The following is a 22,621-nucleotide window of genomic DNA, read 5'->3' as shown; positions in this document are numbered from 1 at the left end:
TGAAGGTTCAATAAAAATAAACAAAGTGGAAATAATTCTCATAATAAACACATGGTCATCATAGCATTATTATTAGCTCGTGTAATAAAACAAAAAGTATTAAACCATTAAGCTCTGTAAATAGGCCGTTAGAATCTCATTAGTGATTATTTGGGTACAAGTGAGTGTGGAATGCGCGGCACTATTCGAAGCGCGGTGGGATATTCGCGAATGCCGAAAAGCCGACCGGGCCCGTGACATATTGGAATGTGACTCCATTTATCCCACTTCCTATTGGAATCCGGAGTGACGCCAAATTGGAAATTGCGGTTCCTATTTTTGGCGCTATCGATAATGCCGTGTAACGCCGGCGTCGGATTTCGGAAATATAATGTTTTTGTGTTTATTATTTGGCAATGTTTTTTGTTACAATTAATTCTAATTACATAGTTGACCTATCACTATGCAAACATGTTACTGAACTGTCATTAAGAATCTGTGTATACAGAGGTCACTACTATTAAATACGCCGAACAGTGCCTACCCATGTTGTTTTGTTAAATAGGTAGTAAAATTTCGACAATAAAAATATTCGAGTCATTTCTTTTTCAATGTGACTATTTGTACAGGTACTGGACTAATAAATTATATTTATTCGTACATTTATTCAATATTTTTTTTAAATATATTTATTCGTACATTTATTCAATTTTTTTTTTCTTCAAACAATGTGACAAATTCAATTTTTTTTTTTTTAATATATTTATTCGTACACTTATTCAATTGGTTAGGTTAGGTTAGGTTAGGTTTTTTTTTTTTTTTTTTTAATATATTTATTCGTACATTTATTCAATTGGTTAGGTTAGGTTGTAGTTTTTTTGAGATTTCTCAAAATCTACCGGTTCGAATCGGATAATAATAAATTGTTTGTCCAGTACCCGTATTAATAATTATAAATTATTCGTACGGTAACCGTATTAATAATTATAAATTGTTCGTACAGTACCTGTATTAATAGACTCAGCCTTTTTTTTTCATATCATGATGCCGTAATATAAAGCTCTATTACAAATAGAAGCTAAATTCCCGTTAGTATATAGATAGGTGTGGAATGCGCGGCACTATTCGAAGCGCGGTGGGATATTCGCGAATGCCGAAAAGCCGACCGGGCCCGTGACATATTGGAATGTGACTCCATTTATCCCACTTCCTATTGGAATCCGGAGTGATGCCAAATTGGAAATTGCGGTTCCTATTTTTGGCGTTATTGATAATGCCACTTTTGGCTCTATGTACGCAAGAACCTCCTCGGCAAAAATAGCTCATTTCTATTTTACGCTGAGAGTGAAGTACAGGTGTTCAAGTATTTTGATGTATTATAAATTTACCTACATTAAATTAACTTGCGAATTTCATAAAGAAAGAAAGAAAGAAAGAAAACATTTATTTCGGTAAACATCCTGTTACAATTAAGGTTACATAGTACTTAATACATAATACATAAAAGAAACAGACAGATATAACATAATGTATATGACATAACAAGTGAGCAAATTATTAAGTATGAGGATGGATACCGAAAAGGGGTTAGACTCAGCCTGTGTCGCGGGAAACCGCGGCTGCTGGTTTTCGGTGAAACCCCGTATTATTTTTCGCGCAGCTCGGACAAGTGGTGTGTGCTATACGTACTGGTTATAATAATTAAATTACATAGATATTTATATGAATATAGATAAAATTTGTGATTTAGCTACTAATAATACTGGTAATAATCTGTAGTATCTGTATATATATATATATTTGATGCGAGTGAACAGTGCAAGAAATAAGTGTAAACATGAAATTGGTGTGGGTGAGTATGAGTGGGTAGTGTGTGTGCGTGTGTTGCGTGTATTTGCGTGTGTATGTTCATGTGTGAGTGCGTAAGTGCATGTGTATGAGAGAATGTCTGTGTACGTGAAAGATTCATTATTGCTGACATTTTTGAAACTTTAAAAGATGCAGTTTGTATTTAATTTTAAAATTATTTAACGATTTTGTATTACGAATTGGTGGAGGAAGATTGTTCCAACACTTCGTTGCACAGTAATTAAAACTACCACGGAACGCAGCAGTGCAGTGTGTTGGATAGCATAACCTAAAACTAACAGCGCGGGTTTGGTGTGTAGTGTTGATATATTTAGACCATTGTAATTTGTTATAACTTAACATCCTCTTTTAAATTAAGGTACTAACAATTTCTAATGAAAAGTGGACGCATCAAATGAGTTAATTTACAATCCATTTAAATAAAACGCTTTTTCATCAATGATCGCTTGCAAGCAATTATCATTTGAAATTGCAATAAAGAGAGCGAACGAAAGAACGTTTTCAAAACAACTCGTTATATTTCAAAGGGCTTACGACTGCTACAGTTACAATGGACTAAACGAATTTAGCACGGGTTGTCCGTCAAACGCGAGAATGCACGCATCGCACGTCAAAGCTCCCGGTCAACGCATGCGTGCTATTAAATCACATTTTGACAAGCGTACCGTGAAAAATTAATCGAGTGTCGTCGAGTGAGCGGGTGAAAAAAACATGATGGCATTTCGCTTGGTCCCCGGGGCCACAAAGGTCAGGCGGGCAGCCGCTCGTGAAATGTCTCGCCCTCCGGACACCGACGGCCTGGACTCTAGGGATTCCGCTATAAACAAAGCTGCAGATTGCTCTTTCAAGACACTGTTGATAAGTTGCACGGACACATTAATCTAGGTCTCTTTGATTACTTTTTTGTGACAAGTAGGCGTGCAGTTCGGATGAAGAAATAGTCAAATGTATACCGATTGCAGATACCTACGCTGATCCGAACTACCCTATTTAGCCTTAGAAACTGTGTGGGACTACAAATACGTATTTAAATATTAGCTATTTGTTAATACTCGCGACAGGTTAAACAGGTTAAACGACAGGTTAAATATGGAAGAATTATGTCAAATGGACATTCAAATGGACTAAGGCTTCGTGAAAGAAAAACAACAATCTACGCTACTGTTATATGTATATCGAGATACATAGAGATAGATAGTCCGCCTTTGTGCCTTTACATTTCTGTAAGGTTCATAAAGATTAAATAAATAAATAAATAAAAATAGATACTCCTTAAAATCAAAGGTTGTTCCCGCAAATGTACCCTTTAAAAGCTCTACATTTAAATACATACCGTATTTCATGCTTTTCGAGTGCGGTAGATATTGTTTCGGAATAACTTGTGATAATATTTAAGATAAGCTATTAATCAGATGATGTAGGTACCGATATAAACAATCCAAACAAAATAATTATTGTTTTACGCTACAAATTATAATTTTACTTGCCTATAAAATAATTTATTATCGGATAATTCTAAGGCTTTGAGAGTCAAGGACCAAGAATACTTTTGTAACACGCATAACATTTTCGAAAAATTTGAAGCATGTAAACCACAATTTGTACCTCGATCCCTATTAAAAGTGAAAAGTTTAAGCTTAATCACATTATTTAATACATAACATACATTTAAATATCTCCAAAAGATATTGAAACTTGCGGAAAATAATCAATAGATCGTTCGAAAAAGTATCAATAATTGGGTTATTAATCCACTCACCTATCATAATAAACGAGATTCTTTAATTACAAGGGTGGGGCCCCTTGATAGTGGTCATTAATTCACATCTAACACGGAATAATGCAATTAATCCCGCACAAACTGTTTTATAACGCACTCGTGAGAAATACGCACTTGTTGGTTAAAAAACAAGCGGGAGATATTAGTGGGATCCGCGGCGATCCATCACGGATGTCAGATTAATGTTGTGATGTATTACATTACACTGCGGACTGTTTGAATTTGTGTATCAGCTAATGTTGAAAGATGACAAAAAATCCGATAATAGGTATATTGCGTATATAATGTAATACATAATAAAGAAGTCTCTAGTTTTGAAAATTTCTACCTACTCCCTATCTATCAGATCTTCATTATCTAATGGTTATGTTAGTTGAAAAATGAATGGCCTAACTTGAAGATAATTGCGTAGTAAACGTTGAAACGTTACACCATACATTTGGCTCCATAATCAGTAAATCTCAATAGAATAAATTATTAAGTTTCCATTTAAATCAAATACATTTGAAAGATATACCTATACTTAATACATATAAGTAGGTCACAAAACTCCCGGTCCCAAGGCAACTTCATTTGTTTCTATACTTTATTTGTTACTATTGGCCCTTTTAGATGGAGAGAGTTTCTCGTCTCGAAGATACGATTATCGAAGTAATATAAAATATTTTGTTCGTCTAAACATTCACTCTTCTCGCTCGTTGCCTTGTGTGATAATTGCGATAGTCATGTGCGATTCTCGTATGACATAATCGTAGACGAGATTTTAGTTCTTACTTGTGTGTAAACATTTTGATACGATTATGTTATGTTACGCTTATGCGTACGATTTCACGACCCGAAACGTGCGAGTTACTATCTCTATCTAAATGGCTCTTATTTGTCGTTTTTAAATAGAACGTAAGTTCACACTTGTATAAATACATATAAATAATACGAAGTAATTATTAATTAAAATATATTATGTATAACGTGTGTTTAAAATAATATCGAAAAATAATACACGTTTACGCAAAATCACTTTAATAAGAAAAGCAATATTGTTGAGTTACCGAAATATAACCGTCATCTACTTAGTACTAAATATCAAAACACGATACACGTAAGTACAATACAAATTGGAGGCACGTATCAATTACAGAAAAGCATTATGTGGGTAGGTACGACCGACGTTCCCTGCGGCCGTGACGTCATTATTCCTACGTAATCAGCATACTGTGGGCAGCGCATTCACGCTCCAACGAGTCAATAACAATATCCGACAGTAATAAGGAGAATCCTTTCGGTTTGAATGCTGTGTGGGGTAATTGGCATTAAAATTGGGAAGAAGTGGTAACCCCAAATAAAGGTAACAAGCGCTTATCGCCACATCGGTGCACTAAGCCTCCCTCCGCGGCTAATGAACGTGGCACACCCCAGGTATTGTTATATGGCTACTTGGTAATGATCTCTGCTATAAGTACGGAATTTTGTTTTGGTCGCTTAATTTATTTTATTTATTTATTTTTGTACACTTTAAACTAAGGGTTACAAAGGGTTAATATTAATTGTAATCAATAAATGGTATCATAAGAACACATTTGTTTTTTTTAAGTAAATGTAATCGCTAATAATGTTTATACAGAAAATTTTATATACACTCATAAAAACATTTTGCCTGTTTATTGTGATAAACCACGAATGGAAAAAGGTTCATTGGTAAATGTTATACGTACCTAAGTACCAAAAGTTCTAAGAACGTATCTTTTCAAACTAACTTCGAACCTAAACAGACTTCGTAGGATAATTTAAACCGTAAAAAAAATGGACGGCGAAATCACACGAGCCTCTCGTAATTATCAAAATATTTAGTAGTAGTGTTTACGTATTTGGCTTGACGCACGCAATCTAAATGATCTTGATAATGGCCTCTGTGGTGTAGCTAGCCACCGACCGCGACTCTCCTCGGGACTGCTTTGTTTGCAAAGTAGGTACTTATACCTGAATTATCAGGAGAGTCTAATTTTCTAGAAGTACGAATACTCTGTCTATTTGTCTATCTGTCATTATAAGAGCGGATTTCTTAAAATTAAAAAGAAAACAATATCATATTTATGTAAAATGGTCAACAATTATCGCTATAAAAGGGGATAGAACTGAATAAGTCGCGATATATTCGCACACAGTAACATGATAGCGTAGTGCCGTGCTCATCGAATTGACGTAATCTTGATAATTGCCGCTGTGGTGTAGCGAGCCCCAGCAATATTTTTATATTTATTCTTTCCGCACTATTATTCCGAATTATTTTCTTAAGTTAATTAGTAGACATTATTATATTAGCTTTTGTAATTTATTATTTTAATAACTGATATTAAGATTTTATATTATAATTTTAACTTATTTTAACATGTTTTTGTAATCCCCATTTTACCTTTTTAACCTTCATTTTTTCATCACCCACCCAATATTTACACACATTGAATTACAAGTGAGTAAAAATAAACAAAACAGTAAACAATTAAAAATTTCAAATTGTGAATGTTACCAAATCAGCGTTGATACAAAAGCGAAGGGTGCGTACCCTCGGGACGCTATATTATAACCGGGCATATCTGCGTCGTCACTCAAGCGCAATAAATACCCAAATAAAGCGCAAATAATACCCAAATCGCTCATCAGGCTGCCTCCCCCAACTATAATTGTCTATAATCAGAACACCCTCTGTAATCAGTGTTAGGCAATGCAATGTATTCATTACAATTACTGTAATTTGCATGCAGACTCTACCTTTATGGATTCTAACACATGCGTTTCGTCTTCAACTCATTATAGTTTTACTCTCAGAGTAAGATTTAGGTCATAGTCTGCCGGAGTGGCCAAGTGCGAGTTGGTAGACTTTATTAAAAAAATAAAGAACTCTCAGGGTTCCTCTCAATGCTTTCCTTTATCGTTTCAGTACTAGATTATTCTACCTATATTACTTTGAGAAATCTGATGTGCGTGTCTAGGAATTCGAACCTGGGACCTGGCATTGAATGGCTGAGTTTGAATATAATGTAACATTAACAATAACTAGAATCAGGTAAATAGGTATACATAAGAATTCCAAGCGTGAATAATGAAATTTTCCAATATTTTAATCCACATGAAAAACCTACACCGTACCTATGTTCGATTTGCTTTATTTTTTGCATCATTTTTCAGCAGTGTTTCGGCCGCCATAAATTATTCGCAACAGAGGGACGCGCTGACCCCGAACCTCAGTCGATTAAGCATCACTAGGTCTTCCTTCAATTTCATATTTATAAACGGGGATTACGCAAAAATGCCAGTGTAATGGATCACCTACAGGACTTAGGCCGGTCGGGCGCGGGGGGGTGAGGAAGGCAAATTTGTGAGGGGGGCAGCAAGGGTCTGATCGCCGGACTCATCCATCACGCGGCTCACGCATGTGAATTGGGGCGTTTTATCTGAAGATAGCCGCGGATGGAACGTGGATACCTATTTAAATATTTCGTCGTTTAACGAGCGCCTTTGGGTAAGGTGGGGTAATGGCTAATGGCGGTGGAGCAATGTGTAAACAACTATCGATAAGCGTTGACATGGAAATGTAAATATGGTAGGTTTATAGGTATGTGAAGCAAATAATATATTCTCTGCTCGTTAAAATCAATATTAATTGATTAGGTGTCATCATACCAATTTATACGGAATTTCTTAAATAAACATAAACATAGAAGGTAGTGCATATGAAAAATCACTTAAACTATTTTTTTATTTGACTTCATTGATGTAGTAAGTCGGAACGCAATGTGAATTTAATTCAGGCATAGAATACTTACGTGTATGTTCATTAAAGCCATGTGTAAGGAAAGTAAGAGCCATGCGTAATGATGATGAGAGATAATTACTTCTTTTAATCTTTTGGAGCTTCGAATTTACGTAGTTAGTAAAAATAATATTGATCGCTCAACAATGTGCAATTGTGCAAATATTACCAAAAAATACACTATTAGATACACTCAAGAAGATGGTAAGCAAAGTAACATTAAACATTTTGTAATGTAAGAAATAATTATAATAAAAGCAATAAACAACCATAACCTTATCACAACAAATAACCGTAACAAATTAACTTCATTAATCATGTCGATGTCTTTTGAACATTTTATGCTCCTCAATATTGTGAATAATTTTATGCCGTGATAAAAATATTCGCAAGATCATGCAGTACGACAAGTATTTTATAGTGTTCACTTTGTCGAAATATCGCATAATCGGTTTTGTCGTATATCACGTCGAATGTCACGCTGTCACACACATTATGACACGTGTCGAGAAGACGAATTTTGTTGGTTTTCCTGACTTTGATGACATAAGTAATGCGTGTAAAAATTTAAAGTAGGTGTTTGTACATATTGTATATGTGTTATTATCTTTTATTTTTGTTTAATTAAAGTGCAAGCGAGGATGGTCCACCTAATTATATGTTATCACTGCCGCCTGTCAATATTTTTAATCGAATAAGATTTTAGTCTCACTTGGGGTCGGTTACAAATGTTGTGCTAACCCTGAAGACTAAGATGGAATGCCTCGTGTAAGTTTCATTTTGGTAGTCGGTACACCCTTCCAACTAAAGCATAGTAGCGCTTGGTACTATTCGCATGAGACCAAAATCGGTATGACTATGGTATAACTATCCATCCGAAAAAGATATTACCATCTTTAATTATACTTAGGTAAGTAAAGATCCTTATCCTTACTAATATTATAAATCCGGAAGTAACTCTGTCTGTCTGTCTGTCTGGTTGTCTCTTCTTCACGCCTAAACCACTGAACCGATTTTAATGAAATTTTCTACAAAGATAGTCTGAGAAAGGACAAAGGATAGTTTTTATCCCGGAAATCTCACGGGAACTGGGGATGGTGATCTAAGATCGATTAATCGGAGAATCGATATTTTGAACCAAAAAGTCTATTATTTTAATCGATATTAGTAAGAATCGAATCGTAAACTATGCATTTGATCAAGTGATGATCTTCAAGAAAGTTACGAATTTAACTAAGGTACTCATTTTCAGTTTTATGTGTGTTAGTATCTTTTTTAACGCGGGCGAAGCCGCGGGCAAAAACTAGTGATAATATAATCTGCTGCAGTATCTCAGTCCATAATTATATTCATTCAGCAATAAATTTCAACATTCAACACATTATAACATGACAGTATGATCGTACGTTTATATTAATCTTTATTGTCTTTTAACAAACTTTTATATAGGTATCTAATGGACATAGCTGACGGGTGTGAAATCCACTTTCTATTGACTGGTCAGAGGTCACTGCTGCCAATGGGCGTCTACCTAGAGTCAATCACAGATGCGCTACTACTAAACCGTTATACAAACAGTTGTATGTTCGTAGGTACTTAGGCATACCTATAGAGATATGTAGATACATATCTGTAAGTTTTTTAAAGTTTAAATTAAGTAGGCAAAGTTGAACCGCCCTTTCGAAATAAGTGAATAAGTAAGCCCTTCAATAATGTTCGTGACATTATTTAAATAATCACTTAAATAGAATCATTTAAAAAGAACCAGCCAGTATCAACAAATTATAAGCTCTTTTCTTCATAAGTTCATAAGCCCGTTTATATTATCCGTTAGCCTTTTTCTATTTGATAGCATACTTCCCGTTCCAATAAAATGTCAACGACATATCGACGGTATGCAACGCTGCCAGCGAGTGTCACGTGACGTTGTCAACATGTCACGCGTCGCGACGTCACTTCGCTGTTCGGAGTGAAACTTGTCACTCATTCGTAAAATTTGCAACATTCGATATGCTTACATTTGAGCGTAGGTTCCTTTTTAGGTGACGAATGCTGTCTTGTTCTTTTATCCTATGAAAGTAAAGATAAATAAATTATAGATACGATTCGGGATAAGAGATCTTACGTCAAGTTTAATTCAAGGTTTAGCTTCGTGTTAGTAAGCTTAAACCTAAATTATAGGTGATATTTAAGTTTAAAGTTAATTTATTTAACCAACTCTACATATTTTAAATTAAAATTCATTTTTAAAGTTGTTTTAACGTTTTTTGATTAATATCTCTAAATAGCTTCATATTTTAAACAATCATTGGACCTATACCTTCCTATTAGTAGATAATATCCGTAAAAGTTTCTTGGAATTATTAAAAATAAGATACGGTAAATTTCATCCAATCACCAAAATTATCAAAATTAATACCTACCATAAAGTGTACGGAACTCTACAACAATAATATAAATTCGTCAGATGCGCTCAAAACAAAATTCAGTTGCATATGGGAAGATACAAGTATCATTTAAGGTTATGTCCACACCAAAACAGATAAGCGAGAAGCGGATATATTTTTATAGCTCCACTCAAATCCTATTCATTAACAACTTCACACAAACTACTTATTATTAACAACTATGAACGTACCATACAAAGTGGGGATGCAAATATGATTATAAATAATTATTAAAATAACTGTTTACTAATATTTACCTGCTAATGTATACTAAATAACTTAACACTAACTTTAACGAAATTATATTTAAAATATGTGTGGCCTCCGGGCTCGAACCCCATGCTGTCTTGTACTAACATTACCTAACCTATAGGAATACCCGAGTTTATTTATTTCACAAAGCATTAATAAATAATATGTAAATACCTAAAATGTTACCTAATATTTCTCACATACAATAGCTAACAAAACAACTAAAACCTAACTTAGCTTATGAGCATAACAAAGACCATTGCACGAACCTGAACCAATGATCTCTAACTGTTTCCTACATTTATTCTCGAATCTATGTTATAACCTAACCTAACCTAATCTTACTACCTATACAAATACCCGAGATTTTATTTCGCAAAGCATCAAAAAATAATACCTACGTACCTAAAATGTTATCTAACAGGTCTCATATACAATAGCGCACAAACAACTAAAACCTAACCCGCTCAGCTTATGAGCATAACAAAGACCTCTGCACGAGCCTGAACCAATGACCTCTAACTGTTTCCTACATCTATTCTCGAATCTATGTTATAGGTACCCACTATGAGGTTAGTTTTTATTCCTTTGTTAAAACTTGTTTGTAACGGATACAGTCACGAGCATTAGCTAGTGTTAATTTACTGTAATGCAATGATAGACTAGTTTGAATAGCTCGGGTCCCGGGTTCGAGTCTCTAGTCAATCCCAAAGTTGATTTTTCGAAGTTATTTGCGTATAAGAAATCAATTATCACTTGCTTTAACTGACAAAAACATTTAATAATATACTGCACAAGTTCTGTAAAATTAAACTTTCTATGAACTCTACAAATCCCCACTAGGTCACTAGGCGTGGTACATAGATTATTACCTAAACCTAAACACGAAAAAACACTAAGGAGAGGAGACTTGTATCCAGCTAATTTATAGTCAACTCCAAAGATTAATGTCTTTTAGGTACATATAAAAATGGCTATTCGAGCCTCATAGAGCACCATGCCTCTATACCGTAATTGTTTGAAGATCCCATGCCCATTAAAACAATAATAAGTAAAGCACACGTAAAATAAACTTATAGAATAAATTCGTGTCTAAAAATATGACTCTACAATTACAATGTTTAGCTTAATAAGGGTAAGTCAGTAGTAAGTAGTTTCTCTACTAATATTTCAAACTTTTGTTGCAATTACTACGTTCTATTCATTTAAATCACGTACTCTATGAATGTAGAGATACGAAAAATTGTAACAACGCTTTGCACAGTAATAGCCTCTTATGAATCCTCTGTGTTATGGCTAACATGAACACACAAATACTCTGAACAGTACCCTTACCAGGAGTTTTTACGTTTTGACAAATATGACTGTTTTAGTATTTGTTTACGTATTTGCCCATACAATTTCCAATCAGCGCCCCTAGCGGATTGTGTCATATTTGTCAAAACGTAAAAACTCCTGGTAGGGGTCCAGAAAGCTTTATTCATCGTGTACATATCTGTCCGGGGATAAAACCCGGAACTCTTTGTAGTTATACCTAATATTAATACCTATGTAATATAAGTGAGTGTATACCAACTTTATTTGTATACAAACAATACTAAATGGCACCTACCTATTGTACTTTAACAATGATAGCATTTGGGGTTCAATGAACGTATAACAATAGAAAAAGGTTTGTTCACTATTAGCTAAAACAAGTGTACCAAAATGTAGAGTCGTGTCGCCGAATTGACCATTATGATTAAGTAGTGTGTGTTCTAACGAAATATTTAACAACAGGTTAATTAAAATTGACCGTACAAGAGCATTGAACATTTTATTAAGCAAAAACGTTCTTAGAATTACGAATAAATTGGATTCCGCGTATAAATGCGTAAATCTTTCAGTATAAGGTATAATCCAGACATTGATCGGCCTAATCTCGGTAGGTAATTGTTCCTTATTAGTTTATAAATAGCGGAGAACCCAAACAAGTCGGTACGGCGCCGCAACCGCCCTTGAACTGAGGACCGGAGGCCCTCGCGGAGGCTGCGACGCGGCGGAGGGCGGGGCCGGCCCGGCCAATCAGCGCCCCTTCACATTTTTCAGCCCCCGCCCGCATCGCCGGACGCTGCCCAAAAACAAAAGGATCAAAGTCGGCGAAACCTATCTCTTTCTTTGTGAGGGCAGCAAACGGGATTCGATGAGAGGATAGATACAGAGTGTCGCGCGGGCGCGAATCGATAAGCCCGCCCCCCGCGCGCCGCCGCCCCGCGCCCGCCGGCCATTTGCACGGATGTTTACTATTATTATTTTATTGAACGGACGCTCCAAGTGGCGAAATAAGAATATTTACAAATCACCAAAACGTAATCCGACCAATTACCTCCGCGTAGACAGCAGACGGCGCTTCGAGAGGGCTTACGGAATCAGCGCGGCCGCCGCAATACGGCGAGCCGTCTTCTTTTTGTTGTTTACCCAATTATTCTTACGGACATAATTCTAGTTATTTGTTTTCATACGTTGCTTTGTCTATCTTAGATTTACAGTTTATGGAAACAACATTCACGCACTTAGGTATCTACTTTTAAAAACATACGTAGGATGATAAGTTTTTGTGTCAAATTTTGTATCTATAATAGGTAGGTTCATGAACTTATTAATAAACTTCAATGTAAGTCAGTTTTATCACTGACGGTGTTCATCCATGGATATTTGTATTACACCCTAGAATAGAATAGTTCCCAAAGAATAAGTAGTAATAAGTAGGTACTAGAATCTTTCTGACGTCGGTCATAAATGCTAGCCTACCCTTGACAACTAGCTTGACCACTTCATGTAGAGACGTAGAGCTTATACCTGCCACGTGCTTCAAGCTAGGACATGTAGATTGTATTAGAGTTGGGGTGCATTTATGATTTTTTGACAATTTAGGTAGATATTTATAAAAATGGCAGGTAGAGGTAGGTTAGTAGGTTACTCAATTACTTACTGGCAAACTCGGCATGAAGTAAATAGGCGAGACCTACCCCTTTGTACCTAAATAACTTCATACGTACCTATTTACGTATTGCCTAATTAAGGGAAAGCAAAAAATACAAAATCATGTTAATAAGCATGTTATGAGGTACATAATAAGCTCCAAGAAGGTAATTAATAAAGTCACGCTTAAATACCCACTTCCCTACCTATACAACGCGATATATTTATGAGATTTCAGTTTTTCCTGCCTAACTGCCATGCATAGATAGTTCACCAAACTACCATGAGTTGTATACTCGTATACGTAGAGTAGAGTAGAGATGGTAGAGTGCTTACTTACCTATATATCAAGTGAAAGTTTTTATAATTGACGTGGGTAGGTAAATGTTGTATTTTTTATTTATTGAAGTTATAGTGTTTTTTTTTTATATTTGAACCTGACGATAAAGCAGACGTGCTACCTGATGGAAAGTAGTTATGGACATTTGCAACACCAGAGGAGTCGCCAATGCATCGCCGGCTTTGAAGGAGAGCTCTTTTTGCACTTTTTTTGAAGAGCCCCATGTCATAGCGCTCCGGGAATACCTCGGGAGGAAGTTCATTCCACATCTTGCAGTTTTGATGTATAATAGGCTATAGTTCTTTTAGAGCGTTGAATGAGATTGAATTTTGCAATCATAGAGATAGATAGTAGGTAGAGAAATAAATTCGACACAATGTAGTTTGCTACCTACTTAACTTACCTAGGTATTGCAAGAATTTCTGAAAAAAATGTTTTAGGTAGGTGTATAGGTGTGATGCCGTGATATGATACGAAACTTTATTCCTAGTTTTGTACGTGTCGTGAGACTTTAGGTATTTTCCTAAATAATCACTTCTTTCTTTAAGCCCTCGCCCTCGATTCTTGATGGGAGTAGGTACTAGTACTAGTAGTAAGTACCTACTTGTAGGTAATTAGGTATACTAATGGTCACGGGTGCCCTAGTTTATAACAATTTTCCTAGTTTATGCCTATGGTACAAAATAATATAATTCTGCAAAAAAATACAATACGAATTTTCAGTTTTATGTATGTTAGTACGTCATATGATTTTCTTTTAAACGCGGGCGAAGCCACGGGTAAAAACTAGTCCCAAATAAGGCTTTAGGTATGCCAGTAGGTACAACTTGTTAACAGCAAATTTGTAAAAGCTTGTAAAATGGAATTATTCTTAATATTTGTGCATTAATCTAGTATTGTATAATCTTTTAAGGCGTCTGTTTATTACGTATGCCGTGCTCACCTATAATTGTGGGGATACGACCTTTTATTCTCTACTTGTTATCTTTGTGAATTGTTATTGTGTTTTCTGCGTTGGTGAGTGATAAATAAATGAAAATAAATAAAATTAGATCACTTTCTTACGCTGGGGGCCTCGACAACTTTCCGCCCCGGGCCTAAATTCAACTTTACACGCCCGGGCCTCTGTCGACCTTAGCTCGCCATTGGAGGGAGTCAGTGATTAGGTACTTTTACTACGAAGGTTGTGAAATAATAACTTAAAAAAATAAAAATCTTAAATTTGTTTTCTTTAACACGAAGTAGGAAAATAAGTACTAAGTACATGCCAAATTAGGTACCTGGCTATAGGCAACTATAGCCATGACCAGATTGTTGCGTGGGAAGGCGGGGCCCCAGGCCCCCACAAGATAGGGGTCCCATAATAGAGAAAATAACATAAGTATGCCAATTTCGATGGGTCAGCAGCTTTTATGATTTTTCTTCAAACATTTTTTTAAAATTTTGACTGAAAGTACTTAACTAATGACTCTATTCTTTGTTGAAATAATTTTATTTGTTGCATTAATTTTTTGATAGATTTGATGTAAAAAATGTTCTTTTTATTTAGAAAATAGTTAGGGGCCTCAGCTCCTTCATGCACCAGAGCCTCCAAATTTCCAAATCCGTTCCTGAAGTAGGTATGCATACCTGCATAGGTACTAGGTATTAACAAAGTAGAATAGTTGTCTTGTCTTCTACCTGAATACCTGCTACTTAAAATTATCCAACTACCTGCTCAAATAACTACTTAAAAGGTTAACTTGTAGGTACTGTAGGTACCTAGCTGTACCTAAATATAATAATAGTGTACAGGTATTACCTGTGTTGTTTTAAGCAAATGCCATTACCGTTTAATGCTAATAACTACCTATTACTAATAAACCACATACTGAATGTAAGATAATTATGATTCGCTCGAAAAAATCCTATTAACTGAACAATATAAATTAAAATATAACGAATGCTCAAGCTAAAGTGATAACAGAGGTATAATAATTATTTTGAGAATTATGATGAATTAAAAAATATATACACATAAGACCAAGCGAATCCAAAATAGTAACAGTCTAAAATATTAATATTTTAACGCTATGCAACTTATATTACAACGCCATCTGTTAGTCTGTATAGTAAACGGCTGCGCGAAGCGAACACGGCTGCGAGAAGGTTCGACGACACCGCCATCTAGTAATGTGCGTACAAACCTTTTTCATTATATTCTCCTGAGTTAGTTCGCGTAAGTCCCATAGATGGCGCTGTTATCAGAGTCAAATGTAGGTAAGTTTAAAGTTTCTTAATAAAAAAAAATAATTCTCAGGCATATATTTATAAATGATTTATAGATAAAATACTAAAAATATTTTTTCAAATATAAACGAACCAGTCTAATCCTTATTTTAATGCTTATCTTCGTTTACTGCGCAATAACTATGCTAAACAACTTCCGTTTGCCGCTCGACGACATCACGCACACGCAAACTCGGGACATCTAGCCAACTTCACTTTGTAAATGTTCGATCTCTTTCAACTACGTCGAGGCTTGGTACTATTTGGGATTACGCTTTTCGGTAATTATTGTTTTACTCATAGAAATACAGTGTTTTTACATTTTGTGATACCTAATCTAGTCAGAGGTGAGTGGTGAATCGATTGAGAGTATCGCGAGTGTCTAAAATTGGCGCGTTAGTTTCTGTCAACATAGCTAATAAGTGTTCGCACGGAGTGGCGTTTATGCACGTGTAATTACAATATAGACGTGATTTTTCGGTTGCAGATATGGCTTTAAGCGTTGCACTACCTCTATCCGGGTTGGAGACGGAGAATTTTAACTCGTTCAGCTCGTTCGGGCATATCATAGACATAGCGGGCCTCTCCCAGTCGCAAACGAGCCCGAGTCCATCCGTCTCCAGTGAATCTAGCGGTATCGGCTCGCTAGGCTCACTCAAATCGGAGTCTGTGAGTGACTCCTTGCCGTCTAGTCCTCAAACAACAGAGAAGGTGAGTAATAAATCCAATTTTACATTATTTTGTTTGCGTTCGTCCTGGCCTTGACCTCTCTATTTTCATAATATTCCGTAATGGCGAATGTCTTACGCTATCATATCAATGTTGTGTACAACTGACGTATGATAATGGAAAGATTTGGCGACCATAACTTACGATTAGCAAGTGTTAGCACTTCTGTTGTTATGTACGATTCTTACTAAATACGTAGTAACGTTCGTACAATTTAATTTGCTTCGTTTCTTATATTCAGTTTTCGCATTTTTTAATGCATAAATATATGTGCTCTTTATTTAGTATGCTGTTCGACGTTCAACTCGTGTTGACAAAATAATTATTTTCTTATCAAACAAAGACATTCATCATAATATTTTTAATGCTATAAAATCTGCCAGTGGGCATTTATGCGCCAGGTGGAAACAGCCGAGGTTACGTGATAACTGCAAGTCATGGACTCTGTCTATTCTAAAAATTGCAATTATTGTAGTAGTACAGATGGGTTGGGTGGAATTCTACTTGAGACTGGCACAACACTATGTCAGATTGATGTTTATTTGGTAAATCGACAAAATATACTGTTAAAACAGTGCAATTTGTTAACTTTTCAGAAATTGTTCGAACACGTAGTGCAACCACAGCCACGTCCAAAGGAAATCAAAGAAGTGAAGATCACATATGGTGGGCGTGACATCCTAAACTTGATGAGTAATCTCACGGAAGCTCGATGGAACTACCGTGCTACGGTGCTGCCGCCAAACAACCCAGCGCTGTTCTTCGCCAACCGCTCCCAGTATCACCGGTTGGGGCCATATGGAACACGCACACAGTACGTAAAAGACAACTGCCGTTTCTGCGGCTTCACGTGGGTTGTGGCTGCCACAGAATGACTCGCCACCGAGTCAATCTAAACTCTGAACAAACGAACGTTGAGCGAGTATCACTGGGACACATCAGGGTGCATATCGACTAAAATTCTGTCACGTCGGTGCTCGTATCACCACATAAACTTTAACCAGTGACTTTAGTTCCTTATAACACTTTTGATAAATTTATGACGACCTGATGTTTTCTAGTGAAATGCCAGGGATTAACTATTTTCTATCTACACATTGTTTATTTATGCTTTTTTGATTTTGAACAATTTTATTTTATTTGAGCTAAAGTCAGTGGTTGTGTGACATTTTCCTAATAATATATGTAGTTTTGGTAATCTCACTGCTGTGACCCAGTTTTACAGATGACTGTGGAATATGTATGCGGCTATCGTCTCGCGAATTCGTAGAGTTACATTTTAATCGTGACTTAATACTGTGATCTTAATTTAAACAAGGCAATTTTTTGACAAATTCTGTGAAGCGCGTGACGATACAAATGACTTTGTTTTTGTTTATTAACTTATTTCATTGTGTGATAGATAAGTTAGGCTTAATTAATACTTTAACGTGCATTGCCATAAGACTTCATAAGTTTACTCAAAATCGGCATTTCACAAAAAAAAGAACTCATCACTACCAATTCCAATGACATAATATAAATTATTTCTTCAAAGACAGAAAATGTATTAAATAATTACGCTACATTTAGTTCCTCTTAGAAATGTTAATGTTTTGTTATCCAAAGAATCTATTTGTTTTAATTTGCATATTATATTATCTATAAATTGTTGGAGTATACAATTTATATGGATTAGTATAAAATCAACTGGTTGAACTGATTCAGCCATTGGATTTTGTGCCCAATGACTAAAAGCAATATTTAAATTATTGACATTTACATTTAATATCATTATGTGTTAGTATTTCCCACCATTACATGTAATTGTTATTGTTTAAATATTGTTTTATGATAATGTTTAGTCTCTAGAGATAATTTAGATATATTCCACAGTCATTTTCTATCAATAGAATTGTCATTGTTTAAACCAAAAGGCTGCTTCTCGGATGTTATATTATTTACGATTTTGACGAGATGGTGGCACGAATTTAAAGCCAAGCTGTAAGTTAATTTTAAGGTCTAATTATGATTGGTGGTTTTACCGTCCGAGCATAACGTAATAATAGTGATGACATATAATCTAAAGGATATGATCTTGATACATTGCCCAAAAATCTAATTCCTATAAACTCAGTATAAAGCTTACTCATTTAATTATTGACGAGCCCATACAGAACATAGTCAACATGGGTTATCAGTGCATATCATCACAAATTAAAGCAGTGATTAGATATTCGTAAGGTATTAGTAGTTGTTACAGACAGTTTTAAAACGTTTGAGTCATTGATATGCCCAGATGCTGGGCATCTAATGAAATTATAATAAGTGTCGTTGACAGACTGGCAATATCTCTATGTAAATGCATATATAAAGTGTAATATCCATGGTCTCTTTAACTTAGTCAAGATATTTAATAGTGTGAGTCTCTTCATATAATGTAAGTTTAATGTATAACATACTAACTATAATGAATATTGATACTGTCCTTTTGTGCAACTTTAGTTCTGCTATGTTGTGATCAGCTTTAAATTGGAACTGGAGTATTTGTACACAATAATGTTGACATATTTCCCACAAAGTTATTTTTATAAAAAAATGTTGATATGAGACAATACAGTTGTAGTTATCAAAATTTCCTTTATACATACTAATATGAAATTCGCTTAAATGTTTGGCAAATTTTTTGGAAGGGACCAACATCCACACATTAATTTTCCTTTTTGTTTATCGTGTTACTTTTAGTAGCAGAACATCCATTGGAATTTTATCACAATCTATATTTGTGTTGCATTTTATCAACTGCTTTATCTTGAGTCATCACCGTAAGTTTCAGTTTTCATTTTTAAATATAATTAATCAATATACTGGGCTATGAACATAAGTCGTTACAAGTAGGTGAATATTTTACAAAATTTAATTTATATATTTATGATTCAGTGGGTCATGACTGAACATATAGCATGGATCTCAGAATGCAGCTGCAGTGATAAATTATCGATAAAAGTGATCATTAATGCCTCAGTTTGTAAAGCGCCTCTAAATATACTTTCGATGTGTCACAAGTATATTTAGAGGCGCTTACAAAAATAGTGTGCTATATCCTCAGTCACACATACTCACGGTTGTTATGATTACCTATTTAAAATCAATGTTGCATTCAGATTATTTTTAGTTTTAACTTATAATATGACAAAGTTTCAATCGAATGTAGTTCAAAACAAAGTATTGGGAGCGATACGCACAGTTTTATAATGTACTAGCTCTTGTGAATGTGTCCTTACGTAGCGAGTCCGTCGGCCCGCGCGCCGCCGACACAGGCCGAGGTGCGATGCAATATTTGCATTCCAGTTTTGTGTTTTTAAGTTAGCAGCCGAGGAGGGTAGTAGTGTTAATTTTTATTTTAATCCACATTGCCAAATATTTTGGTTGTTGTGCTATTTATTTCGTTGAATGAATACTTCTGAGATATCAATTTTAGTACCTTCCATTAAGTGTCTTCAAGTGATTTTACAGTGTTTTGATCATTTCAATTTTATGCATTTTATTTTGTTTAGTCAAATCATTATACACGATATTATACTTAATATTATATGTTGTATTATATTTATCGTTCATTCATATTTATGATAAATATTTTTTCTCATTGAACTGTAGTCAAATGACAGTATTTTTATAATGAAAATTGTATAAGGATGAAGGGTTTTTTGCCTAGACGAGGCGACCCGGACGTCGCGCGCGTCTGCGTGTATTACGTATAACTGATAAGCATTATGTAGGTTTAGCGAAATAGAGTTAACTCGGAGACAAACTCCAAGTACCAAAACTTATTGGTTCAATGTTGTTCTCGTATTATGGTGATATAGTGCGTCGCACGCGGCGCAGAGCTCAATATTTTAGTAACCCTTAAGAAAATTAATACCTCTTTTGAAAAGTTAAAGTATATATTATATATTATATCCAATCGATAATCACATGTATTTCCCTGTTTATTTTGATGTGATATCATAAACGACTGATCTGAATTTAGTTTTTAAGTTGGTTATTGATATGCAGTGCTATTTCGAGAGTGTAATTAAGATTTAATATTGAAAGTGCCAATGCTCGTAATTTAATCTATATGACTGTTCCTTTATTATAGCTGTTTGTAAGGGCGCGGCCCCCGGGCCCGCCCCGCCTCATCGACTTCAGTATAAGCAATCCTTCCTTAACGTATAAGTTTCAAATGTTACTTTAATGCAAACACGTAACGTGCACAATCTCAGTAATGCTTGCAATATTATGTGTAACATGTTTAATTCCTCACTTTCATAATTTAATCCAGCGTAATGTTAAGAGTACAATATGAGATGATGTTATATCATTTTAGTATCAAAATTAGCCGAAGATGTTAATATTATTATTAGTTAGGTAAAATTTTAACATAGCTTCGTATAATTGGGATGTTTTAGTATTTAGTAGTGTATAATTATGGCGTAGTGGCAAGCGATGTGTCGTGAGTGAAGTGAGGTAATGTTAGTGGCAATAATACTCGATGTAAGAAGTTCCCTGCCAGCGAGCTCCGCCGCAGCCCGCGGCCGGCGCAAACAACTGAACGATAGACACTAGGCAATTATTTGTTGTAATTATAATAATAGCCGTAGGTATTTTATCGTACTTAATAATTATTCTTGCGATGCCTTAATTCTGGTTGTCAATTAGACATGTCTGCCTAGAGTGTTATCATTGTTTTTATTTATTTTAGTTTTTGCTGTTCCGGTTTCCTCCGTGAACTTCCAGTCCAGGCTGTTCTTTTAAAATGATTTTGAGGTCGATTTATTTTTACCTAAGTGTTCTTATTAAATGTTACCAAAATGTTTTTAATAAAATATTTTTATATGTACAACACTCTTTTTTTTATCCACTTTTAGCAATCTTCATGATTAATCCCATAACTCAAAATTAGCTCTAAACTGACATTTAGTAATTAACCTGTAATCGCGTGTAAACAAGAGATAGTAGAGCGACAACGAAAATAAACTTTTTTTTTGGTCACACAAGATATTTTACAGACTGTCACGCTCTCGTGGCGTAAACATTTCGTCCCACTGTGGGCAATGTGCCAATATAATCCTAACCGTGAGGAAACTATTCCGACATTGATAAACAGCTCTGCTACTATCTACTTAACAAATTTGGAATGCATAATAGACGAATATGAATTGTAAGGAAAGTAGAATGTAGATCTTAAGGAGCAGTGACAAGTTACAAGACCATAATAAGTACTTACTATCATTAAAAATATGTACGTAAAAACATTACCGTACGATAAGCCAAAAACTTCTCTTCAGTGGTAACAGCGCATGTGTGGTCCCCTTTATCTGAGACTAATTGTATTTTTACAAGACTGAAGTAATAAACGGGTAAATTGACAAGAGTTGTCCCTGCCGCCTATGGACATAAACCAACTTCATATAGAATATCATAGATGTAACCAATACTGTCTTCGATATTCCTAAGTCATCCAGCACCTACACCCTTCCACCAAACTGCTTCAAAACTTACTTACAAAAGCAGTGATAGCCTAGTGGTTAAGAAACCATGCCTCTCGATCGAGGGGCCCGAGGTTCAAATCCCAGGCACGCACTTCTGATTTTTCAAAGTTATATGCGTTTTAGAAATTAATTATCGCTCGCTAAGCGGTGAAGGAAAGCATCGTCAGGAAACCTGCATACCTGAGAGATTTATAAAAAAATCTCAAAGGTATATGAAGTCTACCAATACGCACTTGGCCAGCGCGGTGGACTATGGCCTAATCGATCTCATTATGAGAGGAGACCCGTGCCCAGCAGTGGGACAGTAATGAGTTGATGATGATGATGATGCTTGAAAACTAACGGTGCCTCCCCTGTTGAACTATATTTCCTCGGTTCTTCCATCTTCTTAATTGTGTGAAACGTGTCAGTGTGATGCAAATGCATCACCATTTCATGATTTCAGTTCTACAATCAGTATGTATGGAAAAGTTAATGTTATTCTTATAGAATGTAAGCTTAGTAAATGACGTAAGATATAGGCTTAGTATAGCAATTATATTAATTATACATATATACACCTACATAAGTACCTATCTTACATAAATGTACAGATAAACACACATGTGTAGGTTGCTACGTGATTATTAAGTCCAATAAGAGGAATAAAGGTAATTTTTACAATACAACATACGT

General features: G+C 35.2%; 1 protein-coding gene and 1 long non-coding RNA gene across 3 annotated transcripts in view; one reads left to right on the top strand and one right to left on the bottom strand.

Annotated features, from left to right (window-relative positions):
• LOC140748355 (uncharacterized) overlaps positions 1-22,621 on the bottom strand; it is a 364,249-nt gene that overhangs the window by 296,941 nt on the left and 44,687 nt on the right. The window lies entirely within an intron of this gene.
• On the top strand, positions 15,863-21,297 carry LOC140747694 (uncharacterized). 2 transcript variants are annotated; one of them, XM_073080235.1, is made up of 3 exons: positions 15,863-15,985; positions 16,192-16,415; positions 17,030-21,297. In XM_073080235.1, exons 1-3 carry the CDS (start codon positions 15,928-15,930, stop codon positions 17,306-17,308), a joined length of 561 nt encoding a protein of 186 aa, XP_072936336.1. In that variant the 5' UTR covers positions 15,863-15,927; the 3' UTR covers positions 17,309-21,297. The 2 variants fall into 2 exon arrangements, with proteins under 2 accessions (XP_072936336.1, XP_072936335.1); XM_073080234.1 differs by having other exon boundaries at positions 15,913-16,051.

Source organism: Epargyreus clarus, unplaced genomic scaffold (assembly GCF_041222505.1).
Source record: "Epargyreus clarus isolate Ecla_fem2 unplaced genomic scaffold, WU_Ecla_fem_2.2 ptg000015l, whole genome shotgun sequence".
NCBI lineage: Eukaryota > Metazoa > Arthropoda > Insecta > Lepidoptera > Hesperiidae > Epargyreus > Epargyreus clarus.
The sequence above is the reverse complement of the archived record's forward strand: the minus strand, read 5'-3'. Positions and strand labels throughout refer to the sequence as shown.